The 16,691-nt window shown below is 39.6% G+C and overlaps 2 protein-coding genes across 13 annotated transcripts in view; one reads left to right on the plus strand and one right to left on the minus strand.

Moving 5' to 3' along the window:
• Nucleotides 1–16,691, minus strand: part of LOC126764075 (equilibrative nucleoside transporter 1-like) — a 183,554-nt gene that overhangs the window by 56,854 nt on the left and 110,009 nt on the right. The gene's annotated exons all lie outside the window — the stretch shown is intronic.
• Nucleotides 14,753–15,300, plus strand: LOC126764247 (uncharacterized). The gene is made up of 2 exons (XM_050482055.1): nucleotides 14,753–14,871; nucleotides 14,940–15,300. The coding sequence occupies exons 1-2, from the start codon at nucleotides 14,848–14,850 to the stop codon at nucleotides 15,237–15,239; spliced, it is 324 nt and encodes a 107-aa protein (XP_050338012.1). The 5' UTR covers nucleotides 14,753–14,847; the 3' UTR covers nucleotides 15,240–15,300.

The following is a 16,691-nucleotide window of genomic DNA, read 5'->3' on the forward strand; positions in this document are numbered from 1 at the left end:
AAAGCCAACGTCTTTGCTCAATCCCTAAAAAACCAATGCTCCCCCTTTCCAAGCCTCCAAAAATTCTCTTCTTTTCACGAAGAAGTGTCAGCAACTGTCCGGAGCACAACCTTCCAGACGGTCGAGTTTCAGCCCACCTCCTTCAAAGAAGTCTCCGAGGCTAACCGCTCCCTCAAAAACCGGAAAGCTCCAGGCCGCGACAGTATCGGTAACGGCGTCTTGAAAATCTTATCGCGGAAACACCTTGTCTTTCTTCCCAAACGGGGAAAACCTCTAAGTGATCCGGCAAACCATCGCCCCATCAGCCTACTCTGCACCCTCAGCAAAGTAGCCGAAAGCATAATTCTTTCCCGATTGGAGAAATTTGTTTCGGAAAAGAAAATTCTTCCCGACTTCCAACATGGGTTTCGAAAGCAACACGGCACCGCATACCAACTTCTGCGGGTCTCCGAATTTGTCGCTAACAACCTCAACAAAAGAAGACACATCCCTCTGCTCCTGCTTGACTGTAAACAAGCTTTCGATCGGGTCTGGCATGATGGGCTTATTTACAAGCTTATAAAACTAAATTTCCCACAATACCTCATTGGCTTAGTTAAATCCTTCTTGTCTGACCGGCAAATCACTGCTAGTGTGAATGGTGAGCTCTCCGAAGCTCACCCGATCACGGCGGGAGTTCCTCAGGGGTCCAAACTCTCCCCAGTGCTGTTCAACATTTATTGGTACGACATCCCAACCGAGGAGAAAATCCTCACAGCACAATATGCGGATGATGTCGCCTTATTGTACGCCTCCCGTACAATTAACTTCAGCACATCCGCCCTCAATAAATTCATCCCCACCGTCCTCGACTGGTACTGGTTGTGGAGATCCGACATCAACACAACCAAATCAAAGGCAATATTCTTTTCACGGAGGAAACGCATTACACCAAAAATCTTGGTAAATAGGTTCCCCATCAAATGGAGCCCTTCCGCGAAATACCTCGGTGTTGTCTTCGACAGGCGGCTAACCTGGACGAAACAAATCACAGCAGTTCGAGGTAAAGCAAATAGCGCCTTCGGCGCATTAAAACCCTTTTCACCAATCAAAAGGTTTCACAAAGCACCAAAAAGCGAGCTTTTAATGCCATCATTAGAAGCATCTGCTCCTACGCCATCGCTATTTGGGGCTCTGCCTCACCCAGACAACTGTCCAGGCTTCAATCCACATACATGCGTCTACTCAGATCAGCCCTTAGTTTCCCGTGGTATGTTAGAAACAAACAGATCCTAGTGGAAACAAATCTCCCTTCCATTCAATCGGCAGCTATTTCTTACGCTGCAAATCTCCGGGCGTCCGTTGCATCCCACGCAAACCCCAGCATCAACTGTCTTGCCACTCTCAGGTGCAAGAAAACCGACCGTTTCAGAAGGCCATGTATCCTGACAAATCCTTCCGTTCCCACCTAACCAAAACCTCCAGCTTCGCTTATTAGCGTCAGATCCTTTTGAGGGCCACCACCGCTCGCAACTGAATCTTCCTCCTTCTCCCGCAATTTATCTTCTAGGTTCATAACCACATGGTTGGCAACCAGTGTGGGGAGGTTTTAGTCGGTAGGCGCATCAAGCGAATCCGACACTACCCGCCAGGGTGTCTTTAGAAGATTTCCCCCCCCCACATCTCTTCAAGAAAAAAAAAAAAAAAACAAATGCGATCATTCGCTCCAGCTCGCCGAACCGGACGGTCGCCCAGCATCGCGCAGGAAAATAGCAGTAAGCAGGGGTAAGTGCATACCGTAGAAGTAGATATTTCGCAGGCATTGCGCAGAAAAGGCATCACACTTCGGTGTGATGCCAGTGCTCGCAATGACTGCCATATAATGGGGTACTTCGCAGGCATTGCGCAGAAAAGGCATCACGCTTCGGTGATGCCAGTGCTCGCAATGACTGCCGTATACCATAGAATGAGGCACTTCGCAGGCATTGCGTAGAAAAGGCATCACGCTTTGGTGATGCCAGTGCTCGCAATGACTCTGCCGTTTTGTTAGGTTGGTATCGGTACGCGCAAAGGCTCGACCGTTACTATGAGGGGCACAGCTGCGCTGCTTCGAACAGCGTCAGTACCACTGCTTACGTACCGTAGGGCACCGTTATTAAAAACAGTCGATAGTGGGAGGCCAACGAAGACGGTTGGCTATTAACGAAATCTCTCCTACACAGAGGAGTCCGTTCATTTTCATCAATCCCGTTCGTTTTCATCACCGTGCCAGCTTCAACAAGCGTCAACGCCGGGCTCATCAATTCCGTTCGTTTTCATCACCGTGCCAGCTTCAACAAGCGTCAACGCCTGGCTCATCAATCCCGTTCGTTTTCATCACCGTGTCAGCTTCAACAAGCGGCAACGCCTGGCTCATCAATCCCGTTCGTTTTCATCGCCACTGTATACATCACGCTGGTCTGGCTGTCCACATAAGAGGTGGGGTGTGGACACTTCATCTATTGAATTAAATCTTTTATTTGCTAAGGGTTCGTGGGTCCCTAGGCTGACCCTGGAGCGGCTGAGCATACCTCAGCTATGGAAGAAACCCCATTACAAATGGCGCCCGAGCAGGGACCTGACTTCGTGACTGACAGTGAAAAATATGAAACAGTCACCAACGCTCATGAATCAGGTTCGCCGCGCCCCCCACACAATCACAAGCATCCAGCGAATAAGGCTCTAACGCTGGAGACGGAAACGACCAGTTGGATTTACTGGCTGAAGAAGGACCGATTAATCACCGAGTGCAGACGACACCACATCGCCGTCGAAGGGCGCACCGTAGCAGATCTCCGTAGCGAGCTGAGCGCCTGCATCCGTGCAAAGCGCCACAATAAATCCACGGAGGATCTGGTAAAAGCTTTGGAAAGGGAAATGAAGGAGGAAGATAACGCCACCATACTCGTTCCAACCACCTCAGTGAGAATCCCCAGCAAAGCGATAGCAACACGTGGCGACATAACCTCAGCTGCAAGAGTGCCGGATTTTGAGGTTATAAACTCCGTGCGGCGATGGAACATACGCTATAGCGGTCGCGAAAATTTACACGACTTTCTAGAGCGATGCGAAGAACTAGCCGAATGCTACTCTATAGCAAACAACCAGCTTCTTGCCACGATGCCGGAAATTCTGCAGGACAAAGCGCTGCAATGGTTTCGTGTAAAAAGCAACGCCATCAACACGTGGGACGACTTTCGTTACGAGGCTGAACGGTTCTTTTTACCGAAACGTCACCTCGCACATCTGGAAGAAACCATCCATCAGCGCAAGCAATTTCCCAGAGAGAAGGCAAAGGATTATGTGCTGGCTATCCAAACGCTTATTCGGCAGCACCCGAAACTTCGCGATGAAGATCACACCGAGCGTATATACGACGGTCTAAGGGTGGAATATCGCTTATATGTCCGTCAGAGCGATTTCAACAGCGTAGACGAACTACTCGAATTAACGGAAGAATTCGAATTGTTAAAAGGCGAGGAGACAAGGCAAGCAAGAAACACCAATCACTGTTTGACGGCGGTAAGGACTAACTATTGCAGCGAGAAAGTTTGTTGGCGATGTAAGCAGCCGGGACACCGAAGGCGCCAATGCCGCAACCAGCAGCGAATATTCTGCTCCCGCTATGGACGCGACGGAATCATGTCGCGAGACTGCAATTGTCCCACACATGCGACAGTGCGAGCCACTCCGTCCAAACCCAGTACAACAGCACTCAAAGCAACGATTCCGTACCCATTACTGTCGCAGGCATGCAGATAGAAGCTCTGGTGGACACCGGAGCCACGCTCACGTACATCGGTAAAGAACTTCAACGCCATCTGGATAACCACAAAATCAAAGCCAGACGCCAGACACGTCGCATTCAGCTAGCTAACCAGACGTATATACCTAGCACGAAAATGTATCCTGTTACTATAGAGCTGGGTAACAAGTCTACGCACCTACTTGTATCAGCTCTACCGACGCTTTCGGAACATGTCATCTTAGGCATGGATTTCCTGAGGAAGAGGGACCTGACTATCACCATCGATGGTCAACCCCTCACCGCTGCACGCCTAAGCACTCAGGCACCTACCGATCATCTTGCTATGCTAACCGAAAGGCAACATCTTACGGAAAAGGAGAATCATCGATTGAATACTCTCCTCACTGAAAACGCAACAATAGACGTTGCCAACACTAATCGAAGCGTCCGTTTGCTCATCTCTTTCCAGATAGCCAAAATGAAACCGACAACCAGCAGAAGGCCGCATGCATCGAGCCGCCAACCACAGCCGCCGGACGAGCCGCAAAAGCCGCCACCTTTCCGGCCACCCCCGGAAGCACGACCGCGGGTGCACCCGAATACAACCGCGTTACATGCGATAAGTACCGATAACACTGGGTCAGCTGCCCGAACTCGTCCTAGGGTACCCAGACAGCACCTGGAGCGCAGCGTCATCAACGCCTCCACCCGAAGTCGGCCGGCCACAGAACCAGCGGTATTAGAAGCATTGCCACGACAGACGCCGCTCAGCACCAACGCCCGGCAGCTCCCGACCACCAGGCGGGGCCCAACGCCACGGGAAGCAGACCGTGAAGCTGATGCTGCGACAGAGCCGCGCGCCGCCCAAACCTCGACGCACCCAGCAGGCCAAGCGAAGGCCCAGGTAACGCTCTCCGCCAAACAAAGCGACCTGCCGACTGCAGCTTCGCTCCAACTCGGCCAGCGAGGCACGGCAAAGAGTAGCGCGAGGAAGGAAGCCAGTACTGCGGAGCCACTCGCAGAGAAGGTGCAAGAGGCGCCCGCTACAACAACGCCGGCATGCTCGAACAACGATGGGGCGTCTGCCCCAGCAATTGACAAGACCAACGTCGAGACGACGCCGCATCACCCAAAAGCGACGCCAACCCCGACGGCGACCCGGCCTCCAACTGCCGAGATCAGCGCACAACCGGCCACGCCTGACACATCACCCCCACAAGTGACACCGGTGGGCGAAATCCCAGGGTTCCTGGAAGGGCTGGTGATGACCAGACAGCACTTTATCAAGCGCTCCAAGCGAACGCTGTTCTTCCGGGGCCGACGTCTAGCCCTCCAGAAGCTAGAAGGCGACCGGGTTCTGGTGCGATACGGCGAGGACAGATGCGTGCTTCACCTATACGAGTAACACCTCAGAGCAGCCGTTATAATTAAGTCATTAGTTTAAGTATGTATTTGCATTACCTTTAACTGTACAATCCATCCCGTAGGCCAGAAATTAAAACTAGTTTTTTTTACCAGTCACCATAGTTATTCATGCATTTAAACGATTACATTAAATGGGTATCACTAGTTGTAAGCTATAAGACCTAAGACGCATTGTACTATAGGTTAAGAAATACTATTAAATAAAGGTTTCCACACCCGCTCCCCGTTCACGGCACAGCCAGCCAGCCTCCAGCCGAACCATCGTGGGAGATCGAAACCGCTCCTTCCACCGGCCGCCAGCGAAGTATCATTGTCCGAAGTGAGGGGGGGACTGTAACGTGGCTTTTACCACCTTACAATAATTTACGTCAACTTCGCTCCACAGTACATCATGTACCCTCACCATATCACCATACGTACTAAACTTCACCGCATTGACTACGCACACAACTTACCTCACTACGATGATGAAAGCTGCTAGAGCTTTCCACCATACGTACTAACGCACCATACGCATACAACTTACCTCGCTACGGTGACGAAAGCTGCGCGATGCTGCTATAAAAGCAAGCACTTTACACCAAATGCGATCATTTGCTCTAGCTCGCCGAACCGGACGGTCGCCCAGCATCGCGCAGGAAAATAGTAGTAAGCAGGGGTAAGTGCATACCGTAGAAGTAGATATTTCGCAGGCATTGCGCAGAAAAGGCATTACACTTCGGTGTGATGCCAGTGCTCGCAATGACTCTGCCGTAGAAGTGTAGTGCATACCGTAGAGGGTTCTTCGCAGGCATTGCGCAGAAAAGGCATCACGCTTTGGTGATGCCAGTGCTCGCAATGACTCTGCCGTAGAATGGGGTACTTCACAGGCATTGCGCAGAAAAGGCATCACGCTTCGGTGATGCCAGTGCTCGCAATGACTGCCGTATACCATAGAATGAGGCACTTCGCAGGCATTGCGTAGAAAAGGCATCACGCTTTGGTGATGCCAGTGCTCGCAATGACTCTGCCGTTTTGTTAGGTTGGTATCGGTACTCGCAAAGGCTCGACCGTTACTATGAGGGGCACAGCTGCGCTGCTCCGAACAGCGTCAGTACCACTGCTTACGTACCGTAGGGCACCGTTATTAAAAACTAACGTGACTAACAGGCGACACGTAAGTGGAGTACAGTTTTTGGCAGTCGATAGTGGGAGGCCAACGAAGACGGTTGGCTATTAACGAAATCTCTCCTACACAGAGGAGTCTGTTCATTTTCATCAACCCCGTTCGTTTTCATCACCGTGTCAGCTTCAACAAGCGTCAACGCCTGGCTCATCAATTCCGTTCGTTTTCATCACCGTGCCAGCTTCAACAAGCGTCAACGCCTGGCTCATCAATCCCGTTCGTTTTCATCACCGTGTCAGCTTCAACAAGCGGCAACGCCTGGCTCGCCAATCTCGCTCGTTTTCATCGCCACTGTATACATCACGCTGGTCTGGCTGTCCACTGAAAGGGGGGTGTGGACACTTCATCTATTGAATTAAATCTTTTATTTGCTAAGGGTTCGTGGGTCCCAAGGCTGACCCTGGAGCGGCTGAGCATAACCTCAGCTATGGAAGAAACCCCATTACACTTGCTTTGTTAAAAACGTCAACGATCTGTCCATATTGACTGAAACTGGAGAGATATCTATGAATTTGTTCTTCAGTAATACAAAGTACTTGTAATGAACGATAAATAATAATGAGCTGCAGAAGTAATTTGTGCAGGCAATATTCTATGGAACTATACAAATAGAGGCGAAGGACACCATTATAAATATCAATTAAACGGATAACTGGCAACTTGTCAAAGGAAGCATTGAAGCTGAGGTACATACCAGACGTGGAGCTGCACCATTTCTACAAAAGGGTAGCAAACTTTAAAGTAAGTTCAGTTAATGCACTTACATATATGAAAAGTACAGAATATAAAATATAAGCCTGACGAAGCATTAGTATTAGACCAAAACACAGGAATTTTAAATTAAAAGGAGAAAGTCCCACGGACATATGGAGTCGTAGAAATCCTGGTAGAGGACGTACAGTGGACCAATAAAGTTTACATACACCTAGTCCTATTAAATTACGAAACGTTTTTTCTATCTATTTCCAGATATGAATATTTAATTTATTTTTTTTTCACACAAATAAAAAGAATTAATGCTAACGTTTAAAATGCGCCTACCTAATTCATATCAAAAAAGTTTACGTACACCAATGATTATTTATATAATTACTATAGTTTTAGCGGTTTTGGCCTCTATTTTGACGCAATTATTGTCGCTAGACATTGAAGCATGCTCCCCACGCGATTTCTAGTATTATTTCCGGATATTTTGACCCACTAAGTCGATGATCCAGTTTTTTGGCATTATTTTGAAGAAATTCGATGTTTTCAAATCCGGTTTTTCAAAAAGTTCCAGATATTTTGTATAGGATTAATGTATAGTGATTGCGGGACCTATGGAGTTATTTTTATTTCCATAACAACCCTGCACGTACAAGATACAATGTGTATTTTGGGTCGGTATCCTGTTGGAAATTGATTTTGCTGCTATTAACAGCCGATTTAAGCTCACTTAAATTTTAAATTATTTTGTTAAAATGTTCAGATATAAGTATATGCATATCCATTTTGGAAATGTACAAAAAAAAAACATCCCCAAACAGTAGAGAATGCGCTGAATAGTGGTGGTTTTCATAGACGAATCGCACTTCGTAAGCCATACATAAGTAAGGTTTAAAAAAAGAAGAGGTCGCCGGTTGCTAAACAATATTTAAGCAAACCGTATTGGATTTGGGAAAACATTGTGTTCACCCACGAATCAAAATTTAATATAATGGGTTGTCAAAAAAGTCTTGCGGTTTTTTTTATTGAATTTTTTTTATTTATTGAAATTGAAATGAATTTTTGATGACTCATGCCCAGCTCTTGACCGATTCTACGGCTGCTACTATGCCGGTCTATTTCGACCAATTCAGCGATTTTATCGCAATTTTCGACGTCAGGCCTTCCGGAGCGTGGCGCATCTTCGACCACCTCTACACCAAAACGAAAACGTTGAAACCATCGTTGTGCGCTGGAAATGGAAACTGTATCGGGTCCATAAACTGTACAAATTTGATTGGCGGCTTGAGATGCATTTTTGCCTTTATCGTAGTAGTACTGTAAAATATGCCGTATTTTCTCTTTATTGTGCTCCCTGTTTGCGACGCTATAACTCACGAACGACTTAAAAGAAACGACAATCAATCACACACGTGTTAGCGTGAAATGAGCTTTCCAAAAAGGTATAGCATGACCCGATGAGACGAATAAAACTAGAACTACGCGCTTTCAGCGCCAACTAGCCAAAATACCGCAAAACTTTTTTGACAACCTATTATTTGGTTTGAATCGATCACGAAAAGTGTGGAGAAAGATCAATTGAAGAGTCGCAAGAAAAAAATGTATTGCCAACGGTAAAGCACGGTAGGAGTAATGTTATGGTTTGGGGGTATATGGCTACATCTGGAGTTGGACATTTGGATTTTTTTAGTAAAAAAATGGATAAGCATATGTATTAATAAAGGTTATTGCAGTTCTGCGTCACTTATTCCTTACCTCGGGTGGGGGGCAATAAGTGATAGCTAACGGCTCCTTTATTTGAAATTTTTCCTTTTAAGTTTTCTTTTACCCCTTACCACTGGTGAGGGGAAGTAAAATATGTAAATAAAAGGAATCTTTTCAGTTGAGATTGTCTTTCAAATCTGAATTTTATTTAGTATTTTTCTTGCTTATATTCAAATTTTAAAACTATCTTATTTAATTAAATATATGTATGTGTATGTATGTTACAGCACACCACATGGGGTTGTTTCCAGTATACAATTTAATACATGTGTGTGTGTGTGTGCTGTCATATAATTTATGTTGTATGGTTTGGGCTGTTTTCAAGTGCACAAGTGCATTTGTAATCAATTGCCCAAACCTAAGTAAATATGTTTATATTACATATCTTGAGTGCATGCGTATTGCATTTAAATGCATACGTGCCTCATATGTATATGTGTTGCATATATATATATACATGCATATATATATTATATATATTATATGTTTATTTATTGTATTGCCTCAGCATTGGCGAAGATAAGCCTGTTCAATATATTTGAACATATGTATCTGAAAATTATAAGTAAAAACTTTTAATTTTAAGTGTGCTTAAGGGCGCATGAAAAATTAGGCGATTTTCGTGAATTTTTTTTTAAAGAAAGTACTAGATTGAATGTTTCGACATTCTATGGACGTAATAAAGTATATTTTTAGCTAAATAAATTTTTTTTTTTTACAAAAATATTGAAAAATAACGCAGTTATGTGCTGTCTGCGGAAGTGCCGAAAAAAAAGGTACCTCAACTGCTGGCATGATTCCGGTCGATTGAGTAGCTGAAACAAAAAAATTCAAAATGTTTATTAAACTTAAATATATTTTCTATACAATGAACTACGATCTTTGAAAAATATCAATATTAAGAAAATGGCGTAATTTTGAAAAAAAAAATCGTTTTTTTACAAAAAAAAGGTCGTTTTTTTAATGTCAAATTGACAATTTTCAACCAATCAAAAAGATCGTAGTCTATTGTATAGCAAATGTATTCAACTATATCCAGTTTTAATTTGAAGTCGATCGGTCAATTTCTCGTTGAGTTATAATGTCAGCAATTTTGAAAAATATCCTTTCGAGAAAAACGCATTTAAAGTTTCACTTACTTATATATGTTTGCACCTCTCAGCGGTCGCTGGTTTGAACGCTGCCATTCAAAAACTATTTAAGATACGACCTCACCGATTTCACGGAATATTTTTGAATATACATATAAACTATCGAAAAAGCAAAAATAAAAAATTTTTGAAAGTGTCACACTGGTATAGCCCCTTAAATCGGCTGTTAATAGCAGCCACTTCTATTTACAACAGAATAACGATCCAAAACACACGTCTTATCTTGTACGTGAATGGTTGTTATGAAATTAAAAATAGCTCCATAGGTCTCGCAATCACTACACATTAATCCTATTCAAAATATCTGGAAATTTTTGGAAAACCGAATCCGAAAACATCGAATTTCTTCAAAATAACAATAATAGCAACAATATGTAGGCCAAACACAGCTGAAACTATTGTAATTACTTTTGATTTATATAAATGGTCATTGGTGTATGTATACTTTTTTGATATGAATTAGGCGCATTTTAAGCTTTAGCATTAATTTTTTTTATTTGTGTAAAAAAACATATTTTGATATGCTATATTTAATGTTAAATATACATATCTTGAAATGGATAGAAAAAAACCACAAAATTTATTAATTTTGAAACAAATAAAAGTGTCTTAATTAATGTATCTAAATGTATGGAAACTTTATTGGTCCACTGTATGTAGATATAATTCCAACTTTCATGTTAAAAATCAGGATCATTTAATTAACTAAATCAAAAAGATGGTAGATTGAATACATCAGGACGATCTAAACAAAATATTGTAATAGCGGAAGATATAAGAGTAGTAGTAATTATAAACCAACTAATTCGGGTAATTTCCAAAAAAATGGCAGGAAAACGTAAGCAAAACTTCGACCAATATCAACCGAATCAATTTAGCCAAAATTATGGTTAATATCATAATAACCAATATAAACAAAGTCACGGTAGTTCATTTGAAACAGCATAGGAAAAATTGCTTAGGCTCGAATAGGCAAAGCCAGACAGTTTTTTTTTTTGTTTTTTATGAACCAGCCTCAGAATCCTTACTTAAAAAACAATTTAATATTTAAGAAAAAATGAAATTACGCTAATTATACGAGTACATATATGATCTTGTTTAAGTTTGATTAAAGCGAAATAGAACATCCATTAAATTTTAGTACATAAACAAATAAGGATGAAATTAATTATAAAGCTCAGAGAACAAAAGTATAATTTCATAATATGAAGAGCATTCGTGATAGACGAAAATTTATATTTAAATTAAAACCACAACACAACAACAAATGAATTCATAATTTTATAGTAACCACTTCAGGACGGAATTGAGGTTAGAAAACAAAGTAAGGAAATGAAAGAACAGAAAATAATCCAAAAAAGTCACTCAAGATATTCGAGTCCATTAATAATAGTGCTGGAGAAAAAGATAATTCCGGCGAAAAGAAATAAACTAAATAAAATTGAGCGAAGTCACAATAAAAATTTAAGAGAGCGGAGTATTTTACGACTTTTGATTTAGCGAAAGGATACCTTTAAAATTTAGAAAACAATAAGATCAAAGAAAAATAGCCTTTGTTACACCACATGTACTCTATGATTTTATAGCAATGCCTTACGGACTGAAGAACGCGCCTGACGCATTTCAACTGCTAGTTAATTAAAACCTTATTAAGATATTTGTTCACGCAAGTGAAGAAAGCTCTCTGGGCGCCATTCACTTGGGAATGGCCAGAATCAATTATTTTACATATTGATCAAGGAGCTCACGACTTCTGGTCTCAGACCAAGTATCTTCTGGGTAGCCCTAAAACACCCATTTGAAGGCGAGCTAAACTGAGAAGGTGAAACATACCTCCCCAGATTTGTGCACAGGGTTTGGAAGGCCAGGTAGATAAAGGCCTGACATCGCTTGGAATCTCCAAAAGGCGCGAAACAACAAAAATGAAGTACTACTGGAATAGCGGGGTAAGTGAAGAAGAAGAAGCAACTACATAAACGTTACATGTGTCGTCTATTTAGACGACATTCTAATTTCTAGCATGTCACTAAAAAAACGTGAAAATTCACAAATTCCAAGAATAAAAAGACAATTTAAAAGTAAAAAAAACCTATTAAAAAGTTTTAGGAATTGCTGGTTACTATAAAGAATTTAAAGTTAATCTTAAAGCCCCGACCTAAATTGAAGCCTTTGAAAAGTTCAAAACACTATAAGTATCCATCATTACGTTTTCCAGATTTTGAAAAACCATTTATTTATATTAACCACACATGTATCTAATTATGCAATTGGTGCAGTATTTTAACAGGAAGGACACACTCTGTGTTATGCGTCAAGACCTTTAAAAGAAAAGCGGAAAAAGTATTCAGCAACATATAACGAATTTCTTGTAATAATTTGGAGAATTAACAATTTTAGGCGAAACAATTTTAAAATTTTAACTAACAATCCACATACATATAAAATTTCTAAATTGTGAATACCAAGATATATCACCTTGACATCAAAGATGATTATTAAAACTTGAGGAATATCAATTTGAAATCGAATAAAAAGTAGCTGCCTTGTTAAGTAGGATAATACGAGTATACTATATAATTTGGATATCATTCGAGAAAAAATTAATGACACGAATTCCAATAGTTAAAATTTTTTAATCAATAACATAGGAAAAGAAGAAAATATAGCATCAATACATTCAGCCGAAGAACAGTTAGACGAAAAAATTAAATTGTTAAGTATAAGACACATAACGTTTTAACGAACATTAACTTAACATCTTAAATGGAAAAAATATGATTTTTGTTCGTGAAAACGACTCTGATAATATGAGTGAAATATTTGTAAAATATATTGGAAAATGTAAAAAAGCATATAATATATGAAAACGTAAATATTGCAATATAGTACAGAAAAACTTATCGAAATGATTTTGAATGATAGTTTTCTAAATTTTTTTAAATATTTAACGAGAACCCAAGATATTGAGTCAGAAGTGGAAGCAGTAAAACAGATCTTTTTATATCATGTTTGAGAAAGCTCAAGAAAAATAAAAAAATTAAATAGATTATACAAAATACATACAGCTTATACAAGTTGTAATAAATCAGGAAAAGAATTATGAAATATGATTAAAAAAAATGTGAAATATAGATAGAAACTGCAATTTTCGTCAGCTCCTACAAAAATAAATGATATTAAATGCGTATGTAAAGAAAGGACAACATTTTTTTTTTTAATCAGAAAGATTTTTCCAAAACATAATAAGCCAGGGTGAATCTGAAGCAGAGTTCTTTCGCACAAGTCATAAATGGTTTTCATTGAAACTACAAGTCTTGAAACTGCAAAGTAACTATAGCAAACACAGTTTCCCAAACAGCGTTATTCTTAAAAAATAAAAAAAAAATTGCCAATAAAACAGTTCTACAAAGAAAATTAAGTCGAAATATCTAGAAAGTGATGTTATTTTTCTTGTAAAAATTTTCGGGTTGAACGAGAATCTAATTTTGGAATTTGCCAAACAACCCTAAAATCTCGACTTAAACATTTTTGATGGTTTTTGTTAGTTTTTTCATAAAATAGGGATTTCCGTTCTACTAGACAAGATAAGCAAAAAAATAACATCACTTCCCAAGAATTTCCAGGAAATCAAATCATAACCGGTTTATTTTTAATACAATTTTTTCTTAATCTTTCAATATTCTGGAGTCGAATATACAGTGAACCAATAAAGTTTACATACACCTAGTTCTATTAAAATACGACACGTTTATTTGTTTTAAAATGAATAAATTTTGTGTTTTTTTTTTCTATCCATTTCAAAATATGTATATTTAACATTAAATATAGCATATCAAAAAAAATTAATGCTAAAGCTTAAAATGTGCCTAATTCATATCAAAAAAGTTTACGTACACCAATGATTATTTATATAAATCAAAAGTAATTACAATAAAGGTTTTTGGACTACATTTTGTTGCTATTATTGTCCCTAGACGTCGGCGCAATGCAATACATTTTTCCCTTGCGACTCTTCATTGATCTTTCTCTACACTTTTCGTGACCTATTCGAACATATTAAACTTTGATTCGTGGGTGAACACATTGTTTTCCCAAAACCAATAACGTTTGTTTAAATATTGTTTAGCAACCGTCGACCTCTTCTTTTTATTAACCTTACTTACAGATGTATGGCTTACGACGTGCGATTCGTCTATGAAAATCAGCATTATTCAACACATTCGCTACTGTTTGGGGATTTTTTTTTTTGGGTACGTTTCAAAATTTGATAAGCAAATGTATCTGAATATTTTAACAAAATAATTTAAAATTTAGGTGTGCTTAAATCGGCTGTTAATAGCAGCAAAATCAATTTTCAACAGGAAATATACATTGTATCGTGTACCTGCCGCGTTGTTATGGAAATAAAATAAACTCCATAGGTCCCGCAATCACTAGACATTAATCCTATTCAAAATATCTGGAACTTTTTTGAAAACCGTATTCGAAAACATCGAGTTTCTTCAAAATAAGTCCAAAGATCTGGATCATCGACTTAGTGGGTCAAAATTTCTTATTTGTTTAAGAGCATTGTTTTTTCATTGTTTTGATTCATATTCAAACTAACAAACCATTTTTTTATAAATTTAATGTTTCTTTCTAATTATTCCCATTATGGAAGTCAAAAACACATCTATGATGTTCACAGTTAAATGTTATCTAGCATGTTAAATTTCCCAGCTGGCAATATTACCATATTTACCGACGTGGTATCTATTTTGTTTTTGTTTTACGTGAAAAACAATTTCACCACTATTCCCACTGTGTTGAGCTTGTTTATTAATTATGGCAAACTGGCATCTCTTATCAGCTGACTTTATTTACATTTGAAAATGGAATCTGATGGAAGCAAAATTGTAAGTAAAATTAAAATATGTAATAAAAGTGTAAATGTAAATAAAATAATGCCAAATATATGTTTTAGACCAAACCAAAACGTGTACGCAAAGCACCGTACAGGAAATGGAGCAATGAGGAGCAACAGAAATTAATTACCTACATGCGAGACAACCGTCCGATTGAAAAGCCGACAGCACAGGTGTATTACAAACAATTTTCAGAAACACAAAATCTGCGGTTGGATTGGTCTTTAGTGAGGCTAAAGGCAAGGCACTTGCGCCAATGCTATACAAAAGCACGAGCTTGGCAGAATTCGACCGGAGCAGGTGCCATGCAAGACGGCGAATCAACAGAAAGTAATTTGAAAATAAATTGTTTGGTATAAAATTATAATCTATATATATATAAAAATCAATGCCACTTTCTTTGTAATTTCATCACTCATAAACGGCTGAACCGATTTTGTTGTATTTGTTATTATTAGGAGAAGGTTCTTATGTCAGAAAAAATTACGAAAGTTGCCGGAAAATACCAAAAAACAGCCCTTTTCTTTTTCCCATACAAACGTTTTATTTTGTACATACATATGTATGTATGTAAGTAAAAATTATTGTTTGTTTGTTAGTAACGCTAACGCTCGAGAACGGCGGAACCAGTCCTCATGAAATCAGAAGTTGTTCGCTGTGGATCTGGAAAGGGTTAGATATAAAAAAAACCATATACTTTTCTTAAGGAAAAGTCGAAAAATTGGATATTTCCAAAAAATGACTTTTCATACAATTATTTTTTGTTTTGTTTTTCAATATTTTGATTTGTAAATTATTTGAATCGTTCAATTTCGGTCGCTTGCTTTTTTATTCCGGCTATTTAAAAGAATAATTATTGAAAATTGTTCAGTGAAAACTTTATGTGTGTTTCAAACGAAGTGATGATATAAGAAATTATTTTAAAGAAAATGCCGGCACGTCCAAAATCAAACATAGGTCGATGTACTCGAAATGCTCGGGGCGTGTTGTCACAAAGAGTATCACAAAGTGCAGTGCGACGTCCACGAAATAGATTTGCAAAAGCTCATCATGCAAGAAATCCAGCAAGACCTACGCGAATACGACGTCGTGTTTTGGAAGATATGTTCCGTGCTGCATTTGATTACGACCCTTCAATCGACTATAATGTACATGGATATATTGGAATGATGGATGTTATATGCCCACATTGTGAAGCGGCTAAATTCTCGGGTGAAACGGCTGGAATGTGTTGCGCTAACGGGAAAGTAAAATTGCTGGAATTTAAACCGCCTCCTGAACCATTACAATCATTAATTTTTGAGACATCACCAGAATCGAAACATTTTTTAAATCATATACAAGAATACAATTCGTCTTTTCAAATGACTTCTTTCGACGCTACAAAAATTATAAGAGATCAATTTATGCCAACATTTAAGGTGATTGCATGGAATATTTGATGGTTTTTTCAATGAACAGGGAAAAATTTATTTCTATAACATTGTATACATATTACAGATCCAAGGTAAAATTTATCACCTAGCGGGTTCATTGTTACCGCTCCCCGACGCTAACCATCAATTTTTACAAATATACATATTTCATCTTATATATAAAAATGAATCGCAAAATGTGTTGGTAAGCGCATAACTCAAAAACGCCTGCACCAATTTTGCCAATTCTTTTTTTAAAATGTTCGTTGAGGCTCAAGGATGGTTTTTACGGAAATTTCGAATAATTGGCGGGAAATTCCTAAAAAGAACCCTTTTATTTTTCCCATACAAGAATGCTGTTAGTAACGCCAATGCTCGAGAAGGGCTGAACCAATC

The sequence above is a fragment of the Bactrocera neohumeralis genome, unplaced genomic scaffold, assembly GCF_024586455.1.
Source record: "Bactrocera neohumeralis isolate Rockhampton unplaced genomic scaffold, APGP_CSIRO_Bneo_wtdbg2-racon-allhic-juicebox.fasta_v2 cluster09, whole genome shotgun sequence".
NCBI classification, from domain to species: domain Eukaryota; kingdom Metazoa; phylum Arthropoda; class Insecta; order Diptera; family Tephritidae; genus Bactrocera; species Bactrocera neohumeralis.